This window comes from Pangasianodon hypophthalmus, chromosome 19 (assembly GCF_027358585.1).
Source record: "Pangasianodon hypophthalmus isolate fPanHyp1 chromosome 19, fPanHyp1.pri, whole genome shotgun sequence".
Lineage (NCBI taxonomy): Eukaryota > Metazoa > Chordata > Actinopteri > Siluriformes > Pangasiidae > Pangasianodon > Pangasianodon hypophthalmus.
The window spans coordinates 12,016,273-12,034,899 of NC_069728.1; the positions used below are offsets into that span (position 1 = coordinate 12,016,273).

General features: G+C 39.5%; 2 protein-coding genes across 3 annotated transcripts; one reads left to right on the forward strand and one right to left on the reverse strand.

The window, feature by feature from the left end:
- The first annotated feature begins 340 nt into the window (after positions 1 to 340).
- On the forward strand, positions 341 to 6,581 carry myh6 (myosin, heavy chain 6, cardiac muscle, alpha). The gene has a single exon (XM_034313439.2). It carries the CDS (start codon positions 435 to 437, stop codon positions 6,237 to 6,239), a length of 5,805 nt encoding a protein of 1,934 aa, XP_034169330.1. The 5' UTR covers positions 341 to 434; the 3' UTR covers positions 6,240 to 6,581.
- A 376-nt stretch (positions 6,582 to 6,957) lies between these two features.
- On the reverse strand, positions 6,958 to 18,307 carry slc25a29 (solute carrier family 25 member 29). Of its 2 annotated transcripts, XM_053242101.1 has the most exons (5): positions 17,921 to 18,306; positions 12,966 to 13,322; positions 10,370 to 10,413; positions 9,501 to 9,584; positions 6,958 to 9,123 (listed from the first exon to the last, which is right to left on the reverse strand). In XM_053242101.1, the coding sequence occupies exons 2-5, from the start codon at positions 13,006 to 13,008 to the stop codon at positions 8,356 to 8,358; spliced, it is 939 nt and encodes a 312-aa protein (XP_053098076.1). In that variant the 5' UTR covers positions 13,009 to 13,322; positions 17,921 to 18,306; the 3' UTR covers positions 6,958 to 8,355. The 2 variants fall into 2 exon arrangements, with proteins under 2 accessions (XP_053098076.1, XP_026779373.1); XM_026923572.3 differs by lacking the exon at positions 12,966 to 13,322 and having other exon boundaries at positions 17,921 to 18,307.
- Positions 18,308 to 18,627: the final 320 nt, after the last annotated feature.

Consider the following 18,627-nt stretch of genomic DNA (forward strand, 5'->3'; position numbering starts at 1 on the left):
ATTGCTATTGCCATCTAAAAGGCAGACTAAACTTTAATATTATATACATATACACATAGGTGGGCTATAAAGATAATCAAACTATAGAAAATTAAAGTGCAAAAATTAAGAGTATTAGAATCACCAGTGGAGCTGACAAGTGGTAGACCAGATGAGACTATGGAAGAGGTGAGAGCTGTCCTAATAAGGATAGCATCACCTAAAGGTCTTTTTCTTGCCCCCCACACCACTTAAAGTCTTGATAAACATGTCCTTTGCTGTTTAGGCTCTCCTTCTTGTCCAAGGTGCCTGCAGACATATCCATATTTGGAACTTAGTCATCATTTATAAAGAGAGTGCAGTGAGAACTAGTGTACTACAGTTCCTGAACCCAACCAAAGCTTTGAACACTGTCCGCCGATTCCCACAACATCCGTGGAATTCAAGAGATCACAATGGGTGATGCTATCATGGCAGAATTTGGTAAAGCAGCTCCTTTCCTGAGGAAGTCAGAGAAAGAACGACTTGAAGCTCAAACTAGACCTTTTGACATCAAAACGGAGTGCTTTGTTGTGGATGAAAAAGTGGAATATGTCAAAGGACAAATAATCAGTAAAGAAGAAGGGAAGGCAACTGTGAAGACAGAGGATGGAAGGACGGTAACTGTTAAAGAGACAGATGTTCATCCCCAGAACCCACCTAAATTTGATAAAATCGAGGATATGGCAATGTTCACTTTCCTACATGAGCCTGCAGTGCTGTTTAACCTCAAAGAGCGCTATGCAGCATGGATGATTTATACCTACTCAGGACTGTTTTGTGTAACAGTCAACCCTTATAAATGGCTGCCTGTGTATGATGCAGAAGTAGTTGCTGCCTACCGGGGTAAGAAAAGATCTGAAGCTCCTCCTCATATCTTTTCCATCTCAGATAATGCTTATCAATACATGCTAACAGACAGGGAAAATCAGTCCATCCTCATCACTGGAGAATCTGGTGCTGGTAAGACTGTTAACACCAAGAGAGTAATCCAGTATTTTGCAAGTATTGCAGCTGCTGGTGGAGCAAGTGTGGGTAAGAAGGACTCTAACAAAGGGACACTGGAAGATCAAATCATCCAGGCCAACCCTGCATTAGAGGCTTTTGGCAATGCCAAAACATTGAGAAATGACAACTCATCTCGCTTTGGAAAGTTCATTCGCATTCATTTTGGAACAAGCGGTAAACTTTCTTCAGCTGACATTGAAACATACCTGTTGGAAAAATCACGAGTGACCTTTCAGCTAAAGGCAGAAAGGAACTATCACATCTTTTACCAGATATTGACCAATGCAAAGCCCGAGCTGCTGGATATGTTGCTGATTACAAATAATCCATATGATTACTCTTACATCTCCCAAGGAGAAGTAACTGTTCCATCCATTAATGATAGTGAGGAGTTAATGGCCACTGACAATGCCTTTGATGTGCTTGGCTTCACCCCAGATGAGAAGATGGGAGTCTACAAACTGACAGGAGCCATCATGCATTATGGCAACATGAAATTCAAGCAGAAACAGAGAGAAGAACAGGCAGAACCAGATGGTACAGAAGCTGCTGACAAGTCAGCCTACCTAATGGGGCTGAACTCTGCTGATCTCCTGAAAGGACTCTGTCATCCAAGGGTTAAGGTAGGCAATGAATATGTCACAAAAGGCCAAGGTGTAGATCAAGTATACTACGCAATCGGTGCACTGGCAAAGTCAGTGTATGAAAAGATGTTCAACTGGATGGTCGTAAGAATCAACCAGTCCTTAGACACAAAGCAGCATCGACAATATTTCATTGGTGTGTTGGATATAGCTGGATTTGAAATCTTTGATTTTAACACATTTGAGCAGCTCTGCATTAATTTCACAAATGAAAAACTGCAACAGTTTTTTAATCACCACATGTTTGTCTTGGAGCAAGAGGAGTACAAAAAGGAAGGAATAGAATGGGAATTCATTGACTTTGGTATGGACTTGCAAGCCTGTATTGATCTGATTGAGAAGCCTCTTGGGATCATGTCTATTCTTGAGGAAGAGTGCATGTTTCCAAAGGCAAGCGACCAGACCTTCAAGGCGAAGCTTTTTGATAATCATTTGGGTAAATCAAGCATGTTCCAGAAACCACGTGCTGTCAAAGGCAAAGCAGAGGCACACTTTGCACTGGTTCACTATGCTGGCATTGTTGATTACAATATTACCGGCTGGCTTGTTAAGAACAAAGATCCACTGAATGAAACAGTGGTCGGACTGTATCAAAAGTCATCTCTCAAGCTTCTAAGCCATCTTTTTTCCAGCTATGCAGCAGCAGCTGAATCAGGTGGAAAAGGAGGTAAAAAGAAGGGGTCATCTTTTCAGACCGTATCTGCGCTGCACAGAGAAAATCTTAACAAATTGATGACCAATCTCAAAACTACTCATCCACATTTTGTTCGCTGTTTGATTCCCAATGAGACCAAGACTCCTGGAGTTATGGACAACTGCCTTGTGATGCACCAGCTTCGCTGTAATGGTGTACTGGAGGGTATCAGAATTTGCAGGAAAGGTTTTCCAAACAGAGTACTCTATGGTGATTTCAAGCAGAGGTACAGAATTCTGAATGCATCTGCTATCCCGGAAGGCCAGTTTATTGAAAACAAAAAGAGTGCTGAGAAGCTACTGGGATCACTTGATATTGACCATACACAGTACAGGTTTGGTCACACAAAAGTCTTCTTCAAAGCTGGTCTGCTGGGTTTACTCGAAGAAATGAGAGATGAACAACTTGCCCGTATCATTACCAGAATACAAGCTAATGCTCGGGCTTTGTTAATGAGAGCAGAATATCAAAAATTAGTAGAACGCAGAGATGCACTAATGGTTATTCAGTGGAACATTCGCTCCTTCCTAAGTGTGAAAAACTGGCCTTGGATGAAAATGTTCTTTAAAATAAAGCCTCTTCTCAAGAGTGCTGAGGCTGAGAAAGAGATGGCAAATATGAAAGATGAATTCAACAAAATAAAAGAGGCTCTTGATAAATCTGAAAGTCGAAGAAAAGAGTTAGAGGAGAAAATGGTCACACTTCTTCAAGAAAAGAATGATTTACTTCTCCAGGTGCAGTCAGAGCAAGATACACTGATAGATGCTGAAGAGCGTTGTGAACAGTTGATAAAGAGCAAAATCCAACTGGAAGCTAAAGTTAAAGAGATGACTGAGCGGATTGAAGATGAAGAAGAGATAAATGCTGAACTCACAGCCAAAAAGCGTAAGCTGGAAGATGAATGCTCTGAGCTAAAGAAAGACATTGATGACCTTGAGCTAACTCTAGCCAAGGTTGAGAAAGAGAAACATGCTACTGAGAATAAAGTGAAGAACCTCACTGAGGAAATGGCCTCCCAAGATGAGATTATAGTGAAGCTCACAAAAGAGAAAAAAGCTCTACAGGAGGCTCAGCAGCAGACACTAGATGACCTTCAGAGTGAAGAAGATAAAGCAAACACATTGACAAAAGCTAAACTTAAGCTTGAGCAGCAAGTGGATGACCTTGAAGGGACTCTAGAACAAGAAAAAAAGGTTAGGATGGATCTTGAACGTGCCAAGAGAAAGTTGGAGGGAGACTTCAAATTGATTCAAGAGAATATAATGGATTTAGAGAATGATAAGCAGCAGCAAGAGGAGAAACTGAAGAAGAAAGATTTTGAAATAAATCAACTGAATGGAAAGATTGAAAATGAGCAGATAGCTGTAGTGCAACTGCAAAAAAAATTAAAAGAAAGCCAAGCTCGTATAGAAGAACTGGAGGAAGAGTTGGATGCTGAACGTGCAGCCCGAGCAAAGGTGGAAAAACAGCGATGTGATCTCTCTCGTGAGTTAGAAGACATTAGTGAACGGCTCGAGGAGGCAGGTGGAGCCACATCTGCCCAAGTGGAGCTCAACAAGAAAAGGGAAGCGGAGTTTCAGAAATTACGCAGGGATCTTGAGGAATCTACCCTACAGCACGAAGCCACTTCTGCTGCCCTGAGAAAAAAACATGCTGATAGTGTGGCTGAACTTGGTGAACAAATTGACAATCTACAACGAGTCAAGCAAAAGTTAGAGAAAGAAAAGACAGAGCTAAAGTTGGAAATGGATGACTTGGCCTCAAACATGGAGAGCATTGTGAAAGCCAAGGTGAATCTTGAAAAGCTGTGCCGTTCCTTGGAGGATCAGATGAATGAACATAGGTCCAAAGCTGATGAGGCTCAGAGGGCTCTTAACGACTTCTCAACGCAAAGAGCCAAGTTGCTAACTGAAAATGGGGAACTTGGACGGCAGCTTGAGGAAAAAGAATGCCTGATCTCTCAACTCACAAGAGGAAAAAGTTCCTACACCCAACAATTAGAGGACCTGAGAAGGCAGCTTGAAGAAGAAGTCAAAGCAAAGAATGCACTTGCTCATGCAGTGCAGTCTTCTCGTCATGACTGTGATTTGCTGAGAGAGCAGCTTGAGGAGGAGCAGGAGGCTAAAGCAGAGCTTCAGCGGGCATTATCCAAGGCAAACAGTGAAGTTGCAACATGGAGGGCTAAGTATGAGACAGATGGCATTCAGAGAACAGAGGAACTAGAAGAGGCCAAGAAAAAACTTGTTCAAAGGCTCCAAGAGGCAGAGGAGGCAGTAGAAGCAGTTAATGCAAAGTGTTCCTCTCTTGAAAAAACTAAACATCGCCTGCAAAATGAGATTGAAGATCTTATGCTTGATCTTGAACGCTCAAATGCTGCATCTGCTGCTCTAGACAAGAAACAGCGAGCCTTTGATAAGGTCATAGCAGAGTGGAAGCAGAAGTATGAAGAGTCACAGTGTGAGCTGGAAGCATCACAGAAGGAAGCACGAAACCTGAGTACTGAACTCTTCAAACTTAAAAATGCTTATGAAGAATGTCTTGATCAACTTGAGACTATCAAAAGGGAGAACAAGAATCTGCAAGAAGAAATATCAGACCTGACAGATCAGCTTGGTGAAGGAGGGAAGAGTGTTCATGAGCTGGAGAAACTTAGAAAACAATTAGAACAAGAGAAAGCAGAGCTGCAGTCTGCACTAGAGGAAGCTGAGGCCTCTGTAGAACACGAGGAAAGCAAGATTCTGCGTGCCCAACTTGAGTTCAATCAGGTAAAGGCAGACATTGAAAGAAAGTTGGCAGAGAAGGATGAGGAGATGGAGCAGGCAAAGAGGAACTACCAACGAATGGTGGAAACTTTACAGAGTTCTCTTGAGGCAGAAACAAGAAGCCGTAATGAAGCATTAAGAGTCAAGAAAAAGATGGAGGGAGACTTAAATGAGATGGAAATTCAGCTAAATCAAGCCAACAGACAGGCAGCTGATGCACAGAAACAACTGAAGATGGTCCAGTCATATTTGAAGGACACTCAGCTTCAACTGGATGATTCTGCTCATAGTAATGAAGATCTCAAAGAGAACATTGCCCTGTTAGAACGGAGAAATAACCTCCTTCAAGCAGAGCTTGAGGAGCTAAGGGCAATGTTGGAACAAACTGAGAGGGGGCGTAAGCTGGCTGAGCAAGAACTTATAGATGCAACAGAGAGGATGCAGCTACTGCATTCTCAAAACACTAGCCTGATCAACCAAAAGAAGAAACACGAGGCTGATCTGGTACAGCTACAGAGTGAGATGGAAGAGGTGGTACAAGAGAACCGCAATGCTGAGGAGAAAGCAAAAAAGGCAATAACTGATGCGGCTATGATGGCAGAGGAGCTAAAGAAAGAGCAAGACACAAGTGCTCATCTTGAGAGAATGAAAAAAAACATGGAGCAAACTATCAAAGACTTGCAGCACCGTCTAGATGAAGCCGAACAAATAGCTATGAAGGGTGGAAAGAAACAGCTTCAGAAACTGGAAGCTCGCATCCGTGAACTTGAGAATGAACTGGAAGCAGAACAAAAACGAGGTACAGAATCTATAAAAGGGGTTCGCAAGTATGAGCGCCGCATTAAGGAACTCACCTATCAGGCTGAAGAAGATCGCAAGAATATGGCTAGACTCCAGGATTTGGCTGACAAGCTACAGCTGAAAGTGAAGTCCTACAAGCGTTCAGCTGAAGAGGCAGAAGAGCAAGCAAATTCCAACTTAGCCAAGATAAGAAAACTACAGCATGAGCTTGAAGAGGCAGAAGAGCGTGCAGATATTGCCGAATCCCAGGTGAACAAGCTACGTGCAAAAACTAGGGATGGTGTGCCTGGTAAAAAATCTCAGGATGAGTAGAAGCAAGACCCAATTTATGGATATTACTAAATGTGTTGCTAGTTTAGATTAGTTTGGACTCAATCAACTGAAATTATTCATTAGATTATAAAAAATATAATTTGTTATATTTAATAACAATATATTATATTTAAAACAATTTAATATTTGTTTAAAATTGATGCTTTCCAGAAACTGCATGCATTTTGTGATTAAACACCATTAACCAAGAATTACTGATATTTATTACATTTTCCATTACATAAATAAAAAAAATAATAAATTGAAATTCTCAAATCATGTCATAAAAATGCTATCAATGTACTTTAGTAGTTTTGTAGAAGTAAACATGCCATTGACTCATTTCACTGTCACTTGGTTGTGATTTTTTTCTAATTTCTTGATGAATCAGCATAAAACATAACTTACTTCCCTCCTGAAGGGAAACCTAGACTATCTGGGTCAGCTTCTCTACCATTCACTAAGCAAAAATTCACTTCACCAGATTAGGGCAATAAAATAAACAAATTTTGATATTATATTAATGCTGTAACCAACCTGTTATTTAAAGCATCTAACAAAACCTCATTTAACAGCAACATATACAAAGACATGAAAACATATACAAAGAGATGTTAAAGGTGTAAATTGAATCTAAAACCAACTATTTTTGCAGATAAAGATTTTTTTTTTTTATAAAATTTCTCAGAGCTAAAATAATACTGATTGAAAACTCTACTTTTTAAAGCTCAAGTTTTAATGGAATACATCATTTGTACATGAAGTACAGCAAACAAGTAATGACCTAATGAATGAGTTTACACTTAACAGTAGACTTTGTTAATAACCAATCATAGTGTGGGTTACACTAACTGCCATAATTGGGTTTAAATACAAGTACAAACAATGTCAATAGAAGTCCATGTTTGCCTCTAACAATCTCTAATCTTACAAATCCCACTGACTCACGCAAACAGTTCCAACAGCTTTGGATAGGCTTTGTAATGTACACACAATGTGAGAAATAAAATCATTTTGTACAGTATTACTGAGGCAAACAACATGCTTCAATTAGACCAGAAACAAAATTTTTTTCTAACACAGAGCATCATACTGTTGTATTGACTGAAAAAAAAAACGTGCTGTTACCACAGTGACCATAGCTATCTAAAGAGATCAGAGGTCTCAAGTACAAATAAGACAGACTACACAAAGAAAAAAATGCATCCCTTTTGAATGGTCAAGACAGTTTGTGCAATTTGTTGCATGGAAAAGATATGGATTCTTAATTTTACAAATTCTTAAGAAATCCTTCTCTTTCATATGAATGAAATCACAGAACTAGACTAATGGTGAGTTTCTACTTTTCTACAATTTTAATAATTAAGTATAAGATGAGCTACCTGAATTCTAGGAAACCAGCACAGGTAGACATTTCTAAATAAATCTAAACATTATTTTGTAATTATCAGTATCAATGCTTATAAAACAGCATGAGTACTAGAGTAAGTACAGTACATAGAATGTTGCTTTGAAGAAGTGACTAAATTTATTAGCAGTTTTACACTATGGAAAGGAGAGACATTGCTTTTTCTAGCCTATGTTCAACAGTCACTTAAAAAACTTTTTTTTCTGTTAGATTTAAGCAAGGATGTACCCTAAAGTGCATTTTTCCATCTGTATTTCACATTTGTTTAGGAACTACTTTACCTCAAGAAGTAGTTTTTACATTTTACCATTTGTGGTAATTCAGTAACAGGATGTGGTGGATTTCTTTAACTACAGCAGCTGCTCTCTTTGTTGCTTTGTGCAATATCAGCATCAGCAGCAGTACTCATACTTATGCAGTGTAAAAAAGACTGGTTCTAGACAGTAGTATTAAAAGTCAGATTCCTACCGACTGGTATTCATAAATGGAAGAAAAATATTTTTATAGGTACATACAATCAAAATCCCTTTGTTAAGAACCGTTCTACTTCACACCGTAAAATAAAAAAATATATATATGCAAATGCAGTTTCATGCTGCATTAATTATTTCTACAGGTTTCCAGACTGGGTGGGATAATCTACCAACAGAGGGCTCCGTTTTCAGTGTGTATGATCAGCCATGGCATACACACTGAAAACGGAGGCCATTACAAGCTGGTAGGCTGTGCTTGCTGTTGTAATGCAGCATGGTGCTGCGAGTCGGCTTCGCAATCTTTGGGCGCTTCCTCTCGCCGTACGTACATGAGGAAGAGTGTTACGGTTGCAAAAGTAGCTGCGTTGACTGGAAAAGCACGGAGAAGAGTGGATGTGAGGCCTCTCGTAAACACACGCCATCCCTCTTGCTCTAAGCTCTTGCGTGTGCAATCCATGATGCCACTATACTGGAACTTGCCTCCAACACCATCTGCCTGTAGCCGAGACTTAATCACATCCGCAGGATATGTAGAAAGCCACGAGGCAATGCCTGACATACCACCAGCAAACATCAGTTTAGGGATCATGTACGAGTCATCAGGCTCACAGCCTAGTGAGCGTGTTAGCACATCGTAGACCAGGAAGTACACTCCGAAGGCAGGCGTCTCGCGGATGAGGGTGGTCACCATGCCCCTGTTGACGCCCCGCACACCCTCACGCTGGTATATCCGGGCCAGGCAGTCCAACGAATTTTTGTACACCTTGCGAGTGGACTTCTTCTTTTCACCAGTACCTTGCATCTGCATGCGTGTCTTGGCCAGTTCCATCGGACAACAAATAACACACTGGATGGCTCCCGCAGCTGCTCCTGCTAGGAATTGGTTTGTGGGAGTGTCTTGTCCCAGCAGACGCATGGTGTTGCCTTGAACACCGAAGACAATGGCGTTGATAAAAGTCAGGCCCATCATAGGAGAACCAATGCCTTTGTACAGACCAAAAATCTGTAGGGAAAAAAAACAGCTGTTAGGGCATAACATTATCATCCATTTATGGCAAAGACATTGTCCTAACCTATTATGATATAGGTTATAGATAGATTTAATGTAATTAACAAATTATTTTAAAATAATACCCAATTATACATTTTCTTCCAGCAAATTAGTTAATCAGGTTCATTTAACTGTAAAATTATGCCAGACATCTTTGTAGACATAAAACTGGCTGGGTGTGAAGCTACCTTATCATTAACTACTTGGTTCAAGTAGATTCTGCGAATGACCCATGCATTTACAATCTAACTGCTTTCACTGATTTTAATTAATACCATTACAACCAATACTAAAATTAAGCAAATGAACACAAAGAAAAAGGTACTGACTGATTCCTGCCGTATGATGGACTGGAAACAGTGAAAGGTTCCCCTGTACAGAGGCTTGTGCACATTTTGGACTTGAAGCCTGACCTGTGAAAGACAAAGCATGGTTCTACAGAAATCTGAGGAAGTAAACACGAGTCTCCAAAATTAAGTAGGTAAAGTGTGTTCAAAAACAGAGTGGAACTATGGAAATGGGCAGAGGCATGTTGATCAATTGGTGCACCAAAGCTTTTCTCAAGGCTTTGTAGTTAAATTCACTGGTAACGCTTTTACTATAAGCTTTATGTAATAAAAACTATATCTAATAATTATATAGGGAGAAACGTTTGTCTTTACATTTCATTCGTTTCATGATTCCATGCTCTATTTCCTCTCAGAGAAAGTGACTATGCACTCACCAAAAAGTGCATTTTATGGCCATCTATAGTAATTAGACCAATTTCTTTTGCAAGTACCACAAATCAAATGCAATATATAGTTATGAATAGACAATCATCTCTTTATTTATCAGGGATGAGGCCTATACATTCTCATATTTCACCTGTGTTTTGAAAAATACAGTGAGACAGAATGACTGCAAAATGTACAATTTTGTGAATAGTTTGTCAAGAGTAATAAGAATGTAGATCTTTCAGTTAAAGTAAAACTATCATTCATATATTTTTAACAGTGTCTTTCCCCTAGAAAAGGGGAATTAACTGTAAACACAGAGGCACCATTAAATGCAGAGCCCAGAGGTCAATACTATGAGGAAGGATTTCTTGTGGTTTGCTGTTGTTTGTTAATTACAGGCTACAAAGCAAACAAAGATTCACTTGTATAAGAATAAGCTTGGTTTAAAATGGCCATAGCATGTAGACCAATGTACTCACCTTTACAGTGTCAAAAGGATGTCCTACTAGAACCCCAGCGGCACCTGATGAGTGGAAATGCAATCTGGTATAATTAGGCCTATTTACACAAATATCCTGAAGAAAATGTACGCCAACACTTGTGGTTTTTTAACAGTCTTGTACTCACAAATGTACAAGACTGGGGAGCATTTATTAATCTGTGAAGTATCTATATTAGACTGACCACCATTTCGAATACAATGACAAAAATGTGTGCAAAATTCTTTATTCTGTAGTACTGTGTTATTGTAATTAATATTAATTAACCTTTTCTTAGTATTGGATGTACATTAAAAACACTACCGGAAAAAATACAGCTACAGTGTGGATGCCTGGCCGTTTTGCAGGATTAGATCAGGATCAGGTTGAAAATGGCTATTTGGGTTTCTGAGGCACTTCCAAGAACCAGAAACATTTAGAGTGATTCATGCATATATAAAATTTGCTTTATATACTGGAAAACCACCGCATTTGTTGATTACTAATAAGGTCGGTCTATATTACACGTTGAGCCTTAATGTGATTGTAGTACTTCAACATTACTCTTTCCATTCAAGTTCTGAAACCATAGCCATTTAGTTATGGTTATTGGCTTTTCAACCACCAAAACAAGGACATAAAGTACCAGATTCACACTACAAAAATCACCATATTCCAAAAGACAGAAACAGTTCTGTTTACAGTGTATAGCAGGGGATGTAAGAAAAACTTAACACCATATTCTCGAAATGTTCGATGCTCTCTCTTAGCTCTAGGAGTACAGTATCGGAGCTGGCCTTGCACTCTGACTCCAGCTTGATATCGGGAAGGGGGGGGGCATTTCAGTGCACGTGAAGAAAAGAATTCCACTGTACTATACTTGTATATGTGACAAAGTTTCTTGTTCATTCTATCTTTCTTTCTATATAGAAAAGCCCACAACTGACAACAATTACTTTGCATAATGATTCAGGAGCATTTCATTTGCAGAAGGCTGAGACTAGGACAACTGTGCAACATTTGGGTCAACTGAAAGAAAGAACTGAACGAATAACATAAATGAAATGACTCAGTTAACTCAGTCACTGAATAGACTCAATGACCTTTAGTGATGACAGACAAAGGGTAGGCTGCGGCAGCAAAATGTCCAGTTCATGTTTTAGACAGAAGGAGTGCCTCTCAGTCCTGTGTGCCAAAGTCTTTTCCAGGTACTATTGGCAGGTGGCACACTTAGTTTTTACAAGGCTCACGTTATTGAGTTTGAGTCAGCTAAAAGCTGCTTTATACTTGCTGTTAACTACACATATGTATTCGCAAGATGGCCGGCGCGTATACTGCAGTCATTTGGCGCATTGCTTGTGCACTTCTTCAGAAATTAATGCAAGGCAATTATGTGGTGCACTACCAATGTAAATAGTGTAGGCAGTATAGCACCATGTGACAGTGTCCCCAACTGACTAAACAAAGTAACGACGTGTCTCAAATCGTTCACTTATATACTACTCTAGACCGTTACTGAGTACAGATAATAACGGTTTTCCTATTACAGCTCGTGTTTGAATTTTAAAAACCTCCTAAACCTACCGAAAGGTCTGTTTTGAGTAACACTCTTCTGGGTTTTCTAGCTTAGTAAGTACTTTTAAATGTAAGGTCAGAGTTTTCGATTTAAGACATAATCCAACGACAACAATCGTGCTGATGGCAGAAAGTTTTAAAAACGAAATGGAGTTTGGCAGTCTTTTTAACATAACTGTGCATGAAATCACTAAATATAGTTCGACTTGGAAACCAGATGGACAGAGATGTTTTGGCTCTGATGTACCATCTAGTGGACACCATATTTAATCCTCTAGATGTAAATAAGTTACACAAGAGTGTATTAAGAAAAGGTTAAGAACCCCAGTCAGCGATTGCACATCACTGTTATGTCTCCCTTTGCCTGGAGCCTGTAGGAGTGTTGCCTGTATTTCTGTACCAGTTACGCAAGGATTATTACATTAAGGACCAGGACCCCAACTGTACACCATATTAGGGATACAATCCACATTCACTATTACATCATACACTTTGTGAATCAGCAAGCCAGCTCTTTTATATTCGGTGGTATGCCACAGTGACTGATGTACAGGGTTCATCTTCTTGTACCACTAGTGAGGCAATCAGTATCACTATCAGGGGCATCTTAACTTTGGTTATTCTGCATCTGCCATTGTAGCTAGCATGTATGCCCTTTTATCAGGTAGCAGCTTTAATGTGCTTTTGAATACACATAAGAGCTCTTTAATGATTGATGCATAGTGAAATAGTCCAGTCACGCACTTGGTTAACTATACCATGAAATGGGTTAGGCATTTGATCAGTGGTGTCGAGTGGAAGACACAGATTTGGTTTCACTAGGAAGCTTTAATATCAGCCTGCACGCATTCGCTGCTGCTGAGCTGCACTGTTGTATTACATTCTGATCATCAGAATGCTCTGATGGTAGGCTATCAGCACTCTACACCAGAGTGGGCTCATTATTCAAGTTTAGATAATGAGAAGCAGCCACTGAGAGTACATCAGTGTCTGTCTGTATATGTGAGGCAGCTGTACTAACCTCCAAATTCTTCCAACACTGTTAAAGCGCTCACACTTCCCATTCCTGGGGGTTGAGCAGCAGAGCCTTCTGCCCATTCCTGTTCCTGCCGCAACAACACAGCGAAGGAGCTTACCTTTTCTTCTTAGGGGGCTCCATAGACATGTCAGCTGTTCACTTCACTCCCTGCTGTGACCATGCAGCGTCAGAGGAAGGATAATTATTAATCAGCAGTATTTCCATAGCCTGCGAACTTTACGCATCGCTATTGGCATTACGCTGAAGTTAGGGCAAGGCTCTGTACATGCTTTCCAAAGATGCTCCAGTCACAAACAATTTGGGCATTAATCATTGTCCATCATCCAAAGCCATCCTGCCCTGAAATACAAGAGGTTGGGAAAGTTCAACAGTTTACAAGAAGTTATGAATTTATGAATTTACAAAATTATTTAATTAGTTAATCTGCTTGCACAGGGCCCACGCTGCTACAAGCCAACACAAACAATAGGCCATGTGTCTGTTTTAAGGACACGGTCATCCGTGGCGAGAATAGTAACAAGTCAAAGTTTTCCACTATCAAATATGAACCTCACAAATGCTGCAAATGATTTCTTTAGCCCAGACTGAATCAGCAAGTGGCTGTCTGAATGCAGCAGAGCGAGTTCGCTGTGCGTGCGCACACATCTGTATGCGTGTGTTTCTTCGTGTTTTCATCTAGTTTTAGAGACTGACACAGAAGGGTGATGTTGGACACTGGTGCATGGTACTCTTACTTGGTGGATTCAAAATGCTCTAACATTTCGGTCCATTACAGCACTGTAACTTACCAGGAAGCTGAAGTGCTTCCACACACCAGACCTTAAACATTTGGCAAAATCTTCCAGTTCTTGCTTGTGGCTAACCATAGCCATTTCTACTTATCCCAAGCTAGTACACTAGTATGCTATTATGTTAACATACTGGCTTGAGAAAAGCAGCCTGCTTAGAAGAAGCGTTTTTTTTTTGTTTTTTTTTTAAACTACCATGGCTTCTCCTGATTGGAGATAAAGAGGAGGCTTTTCATAGGAGGAAGTGTGGGCTTGAGTTTAAATGGTTCTTACATATCACATGCTATGTTAAGCTTAAATGTTTCTTACATATCAAAGAGGTATTTTATGAGGAGTGGCCTACTTTGTCTGTGATTGAATTGCTTGATACACAGATGTATCACCTCATATTGAACAATACAATATATAGTAGTCTTTAATGAAGGCAAAGCCTGCATTTGCTTTACAAATACAGATGTGGCTTTTCATGATGGCTAGAAATAGTTTGTGCTATGATATATTACTGGGTAAGATCCCAGTCATACTAGCTAGCTTATATGTATAATTGTGTATGTGACAAATAAAATCGTGAATCTTGAAACTACTTGCACCCCATCAACTTGAAGCGCAAACCCATAGGGCGACTTGAAGCGCAAACCCATAGGGCTGTTTGAAAAATGGGTGTTTTTTTTGTTGTTAATTACTAGGGGAACAGCATAGACATGTGTAGGCCTGGAGTCTTTTCCAAATTACATTTTTGCAGAATTTGTGCAGACAGGTTTCTGTGACTTTTTTTTCTGTTGTTTAACAGCATTTTGTAATTATGTAATGCAAGTAAAAACCACCATAACCTGTCTTAGTAAGATGTTGTGCCACTACAACTTCAGTGTGCCTTGGAATAGTACTGGAGAGAAGAACAGTATTTCTCCAAAAGATATTCCTTCATTTGACATTTTGATGATGGTGGTGGAGAGGGCTATCTAACACTCCAAAATCAGTCACCCCAAAAATCTCCCAAAGATCATCAATTGGGTTGGATAGAAATGTTTCATCATAGGACAAAGGTGATCTGTCAGAATAACATTGTATTGATTTGCAGTTATGCTTCACTCTAAGCCAGAGGTATTCAGACAGTGGGGTGGCACAAATTGCAGGGGGCTTGGGTCAGGTGTGAAAAATACCAAAAATAAATATTTAAATGACTGTATCAGACCTGCCAACCTTTATGTATTTTATGTAGAAGCTCCACATTTTCAGAGTATTATCAGAGTATGCTGGCAACACAAAAGATTCACCTGAAGAGCCAATCAACATATGAATCTTGAATGACTGACAGTTGCGCAGGTGTTTTGAACCTGGGATCTGATCCCCTGGAAGGTGTTTGAACCAGCTTCTGATCCCCGGAAGCCCCGCCCCCTCCCTCCCGCATCTCACATTAGTAATGTTTCAGCTTAACTCAATTTTGCCGCTTGAAAAAATATACTGATGGGACACACTCTCAAGGTAAATGAAGAACGACTTAAGTTCATTAATGCTAAATAAAATCGGCTGATGTGTTCGACTTCGTTATCATTAAATAATTATATAGTTAATTATATATATATTATGAATGTCATCCAAAAAAAGCAGTCAAAAATGGTTAATAATCTGTTAAAAAGGCAGAATATTTTGACTGAAATGTTTTGGTTTTTTTTTTGTTTTTTGGGTTTTTTTTGGGGGGGTGGGCGATGAAATAGGCATACAATGAAATGCCAAATCTGAAACTATATAAATTTTAAAAAATGATAATTGTAACTGAACAGCAACTTAAAGTTTGCTTGCGAGTGCTAGTTCTCAAACACCTGCAAATGGGCCTCATGGAAAAAGATACCAGTGATCTTGACCCCTTCTGCTCTCCAGACCTGACTGATCCAGCCTGATGCCCTACTTCTGGTTGGTGTTCTCATCATTTGGAAACCACTCGCTGATGCTGTGGATGGCCTCATATGGACAGCCTAAAGATACACGAGATTACTGTCGATGGTACCACTTAGAAACCATGAAGATGGCTCTGGTCTGCAATTGATACAACCAGTTTTGCTGCAATGGCTTAGGACTACAATTGCTATGATAGCTTTAGGACTGCAATTGCCACCAACAGTTCTGCACTCAAGTTTCCATCAGTGAAAACTTGAACAAGATAGACTTCATGTTAAAACTATAATGAATCTCCTGCTAACACAATTGCACTTTTTGACCATATAGTACACAGTAATAGTGCAATTATAAATAATTCCCTTCTATCATATGAGGATGTGTTCCCTTCTGAGTCTGGTTTCTCTCAAGGTTTCTTCCACATATTGTCTCAGGGAGTTTTTCCTTGCCACCATCACCTCTGGCTTGCTCATTAGGGATACATTTAGGGATAAATTTATAACTTTATATATATATATCTGTAAAGCTGCTTTGTGACAATATTCATTGTTAAAAGTGTTATACAAATAAAACTGAACTGAATGTACTATACATATACAGTCAGGTCCATAAGTATTTGGACAGAGGCACAATTTTCGTAATTTTGCCTCTGTACACCACCACAATGGATTTTTTTTGCAGAGTCCGTCCATTTTAACAGGCTTAAAATTTATAATTTGTAATTACTTTGTAATTGGACAAACTAATATAAATATTAGGATTATTTTTAATACTTGGATGCAAGTCAATGACTGCCTGAAGTCCGGAACCCATGGGCATCACCAAATGCTGAGTTTCCTCCCTTGAGGTGCTTTGCCAGGCCTTTACTGCAGTTGCTTTCAGTGTTACCAGCGGTTTGCATCTTGAGGTAAACCGTCTGTATTTACATTCATGAAGGGTCTCTTGAATGTGCATTTTGACAATGATACGCCTACCTCCTCCAGAATTTTCTTGATGTGGCTAGATGTTGTGAAAGGGTTTTTCTTCTCCAAAGAAAGAATTCTGCATTCATCCACTTTAGTTATCTTCTGTGGTCTTCCAGGACTTTTGGTGTTGCTGATTGTTGATTTGGCCACTCCTATAGTTTCTGCTATCTCTCTGATTCTGTCTGTTTTGTTTTTTCAGCCTAATGATGGCCTCCTTCACTTGCATCAACACCTCTGCATATTTGGAGTTCCCATGAACAAATGCAAATGCAATGCAAATGAAAACTCAATGCTTGGAATCAACTCCAGACCTTTTTTCTCCTTAATTTGTCATGAAATAACAAGGAAACTGGCCATGCCATGAAACTGCTTATAAATGTAAAAATAGAGGGACTCTTTTTCTGTAAAAGAATTGCTGTAATTCCTAAACAGTTAAGGCAATATTTTTGTTAGATCCCTTCAATTAAAACTGAAAGTCTACACTTTAATCACATTTTAACTACTTCATTTCAAATCCATTGTGGTGGAGTACAGAGGCAAAATTACGAAAATTGTGTCAGTGTCCAAAGACTTATGGACCTGACTGTACATACAAGCTGCGATGATTGTTCAGGCTCTTCAAAACCTACCTCCCACCTAGTCTACATACTGATGAACCAAAAACCCAAAAATTGGATTGGTCGAAGAATCAAAAATGGAGAAAAAAATCAGCAGCATGTGGTTTCATTATTCCTAACACATGCTTTCAGGGATGCAACAGTATTCTGTACAGTGGATTACTTTGTGCGACACAGATTACATCAATTACATTATATAAATACTTCAGAAAAACTAGAAGTTTACATTTAACACTAACACTAGTTTATGTTTAATACATGACTGGTATGTGTTATTTATTATTTTCCTGTATAATTATCTATGCAATATTGAAGTTTACTGTGTCTATTTTTCTGTATATCCATATACAGTGTTCTTGGGTAACTTAAGCCTCTTACAATACTATTATTATTATTATTATTATTATTATTAGGTCATTGGCGTATTTAAAGCAGCAAGTGGCTCACACAATTAAGCGAGTTAAAATCGGACAGATGACTATTATCCTCTAATATAACTATTTGTATCCATGATCACGTGTGTGTGTGTGTGTGTGTGTTTCTAACGAGATTAACTTCAGCTAACCTGTTAACTAGCTCGCATGCTCACTAGTAAGCACGCGCTAAATTGATGTGAAGTCACTATTCAAGGAAGTCATTTATGGCGCGCGCTAGTTACCCGGCTATCCACCTACCTCCCATGCAGCCAGCAACGAAGTCCATCATTGTTCCCAAAACAGTCTTCACACGTTGGCAGCCTGAACGTCTTCAATTTCAAATTCTTTTTTAAAAATGAATGTACCAGCTAACAGTTAATTACAGTGGGCAGAAACTAGCCGGAGGTTAGCTCGCTAAGTATCTATCTAGCTATGTAGATTCCTCTCTCAATCCTCCGAGTCTAAATTTAGATTTTCCCCAGAAGTATGTACGATAAAATGACGAACGGTAACAAAGCTGCAACACCTCAAACAACTGAATGGCTGACTGACTCGTGTGTTGTAGTGGAAAAATCCACCTCAGCCTCCCTGCCTGCCGGAGCGTCTACTTGGGTTTCAACCTAGCTGTCAGAGCGGGAGGTGTGTGCTGACGTCACACAGCATAAAACCTGTTCGTCCAATAGCGGCGTACCTATGAAAACAATCCCTCTGGACACGCCCCCTCTTGTGCTCGTGCTTCTCCAGAACCGCTTTACTGAAAGTACTTTCCTGGGTTGCATCATTCTGTTTGGGTGTGTCTCAAATCGGCGCATATATATTATATGCACTCTCTCTCTCTCTCTCTCTCTCTCTCTCTCTGTATATATATATATATATATATATATATAATATATATAGGTTTCATCGACATTCCTCTATATAACTCGTATGCACTGCAAGGTCCATGGTAAGGCATAACTATATAG

Excerpts from the sequence above, each read along its gene's own strand:
- myh6 (XM_034313439.2), top strand. The coding sequence starts at position 435 with ATGGGTGATGCTATCATGGCAGAATTTGGTAAAGCAGCTCCTTTCCTG.
- slc25a29 (XM_053242101.1), bottom strand. The coding sequence starts at position 13,008 with ATGGGAAGTGTGAGCGCTTTAACAGTGTTGGAAGAATTTGGAG. Across the intron at positions 9,585-10,369 it reads ATCCTTTTGACACTGTAAAG|GTCAGGCTTCAAGTCCAAAA; the intron begins GTGAGTACATTG and ends TGTCTTTCACAG. Across the intron at positions 9,124-9,500 it reads CCATCATACGGCAGGAATCA|ATTTTTGGTCTGTACAAAGG; the intron begins GTCAGTACCTTT and ends TTTTCCCTACAG.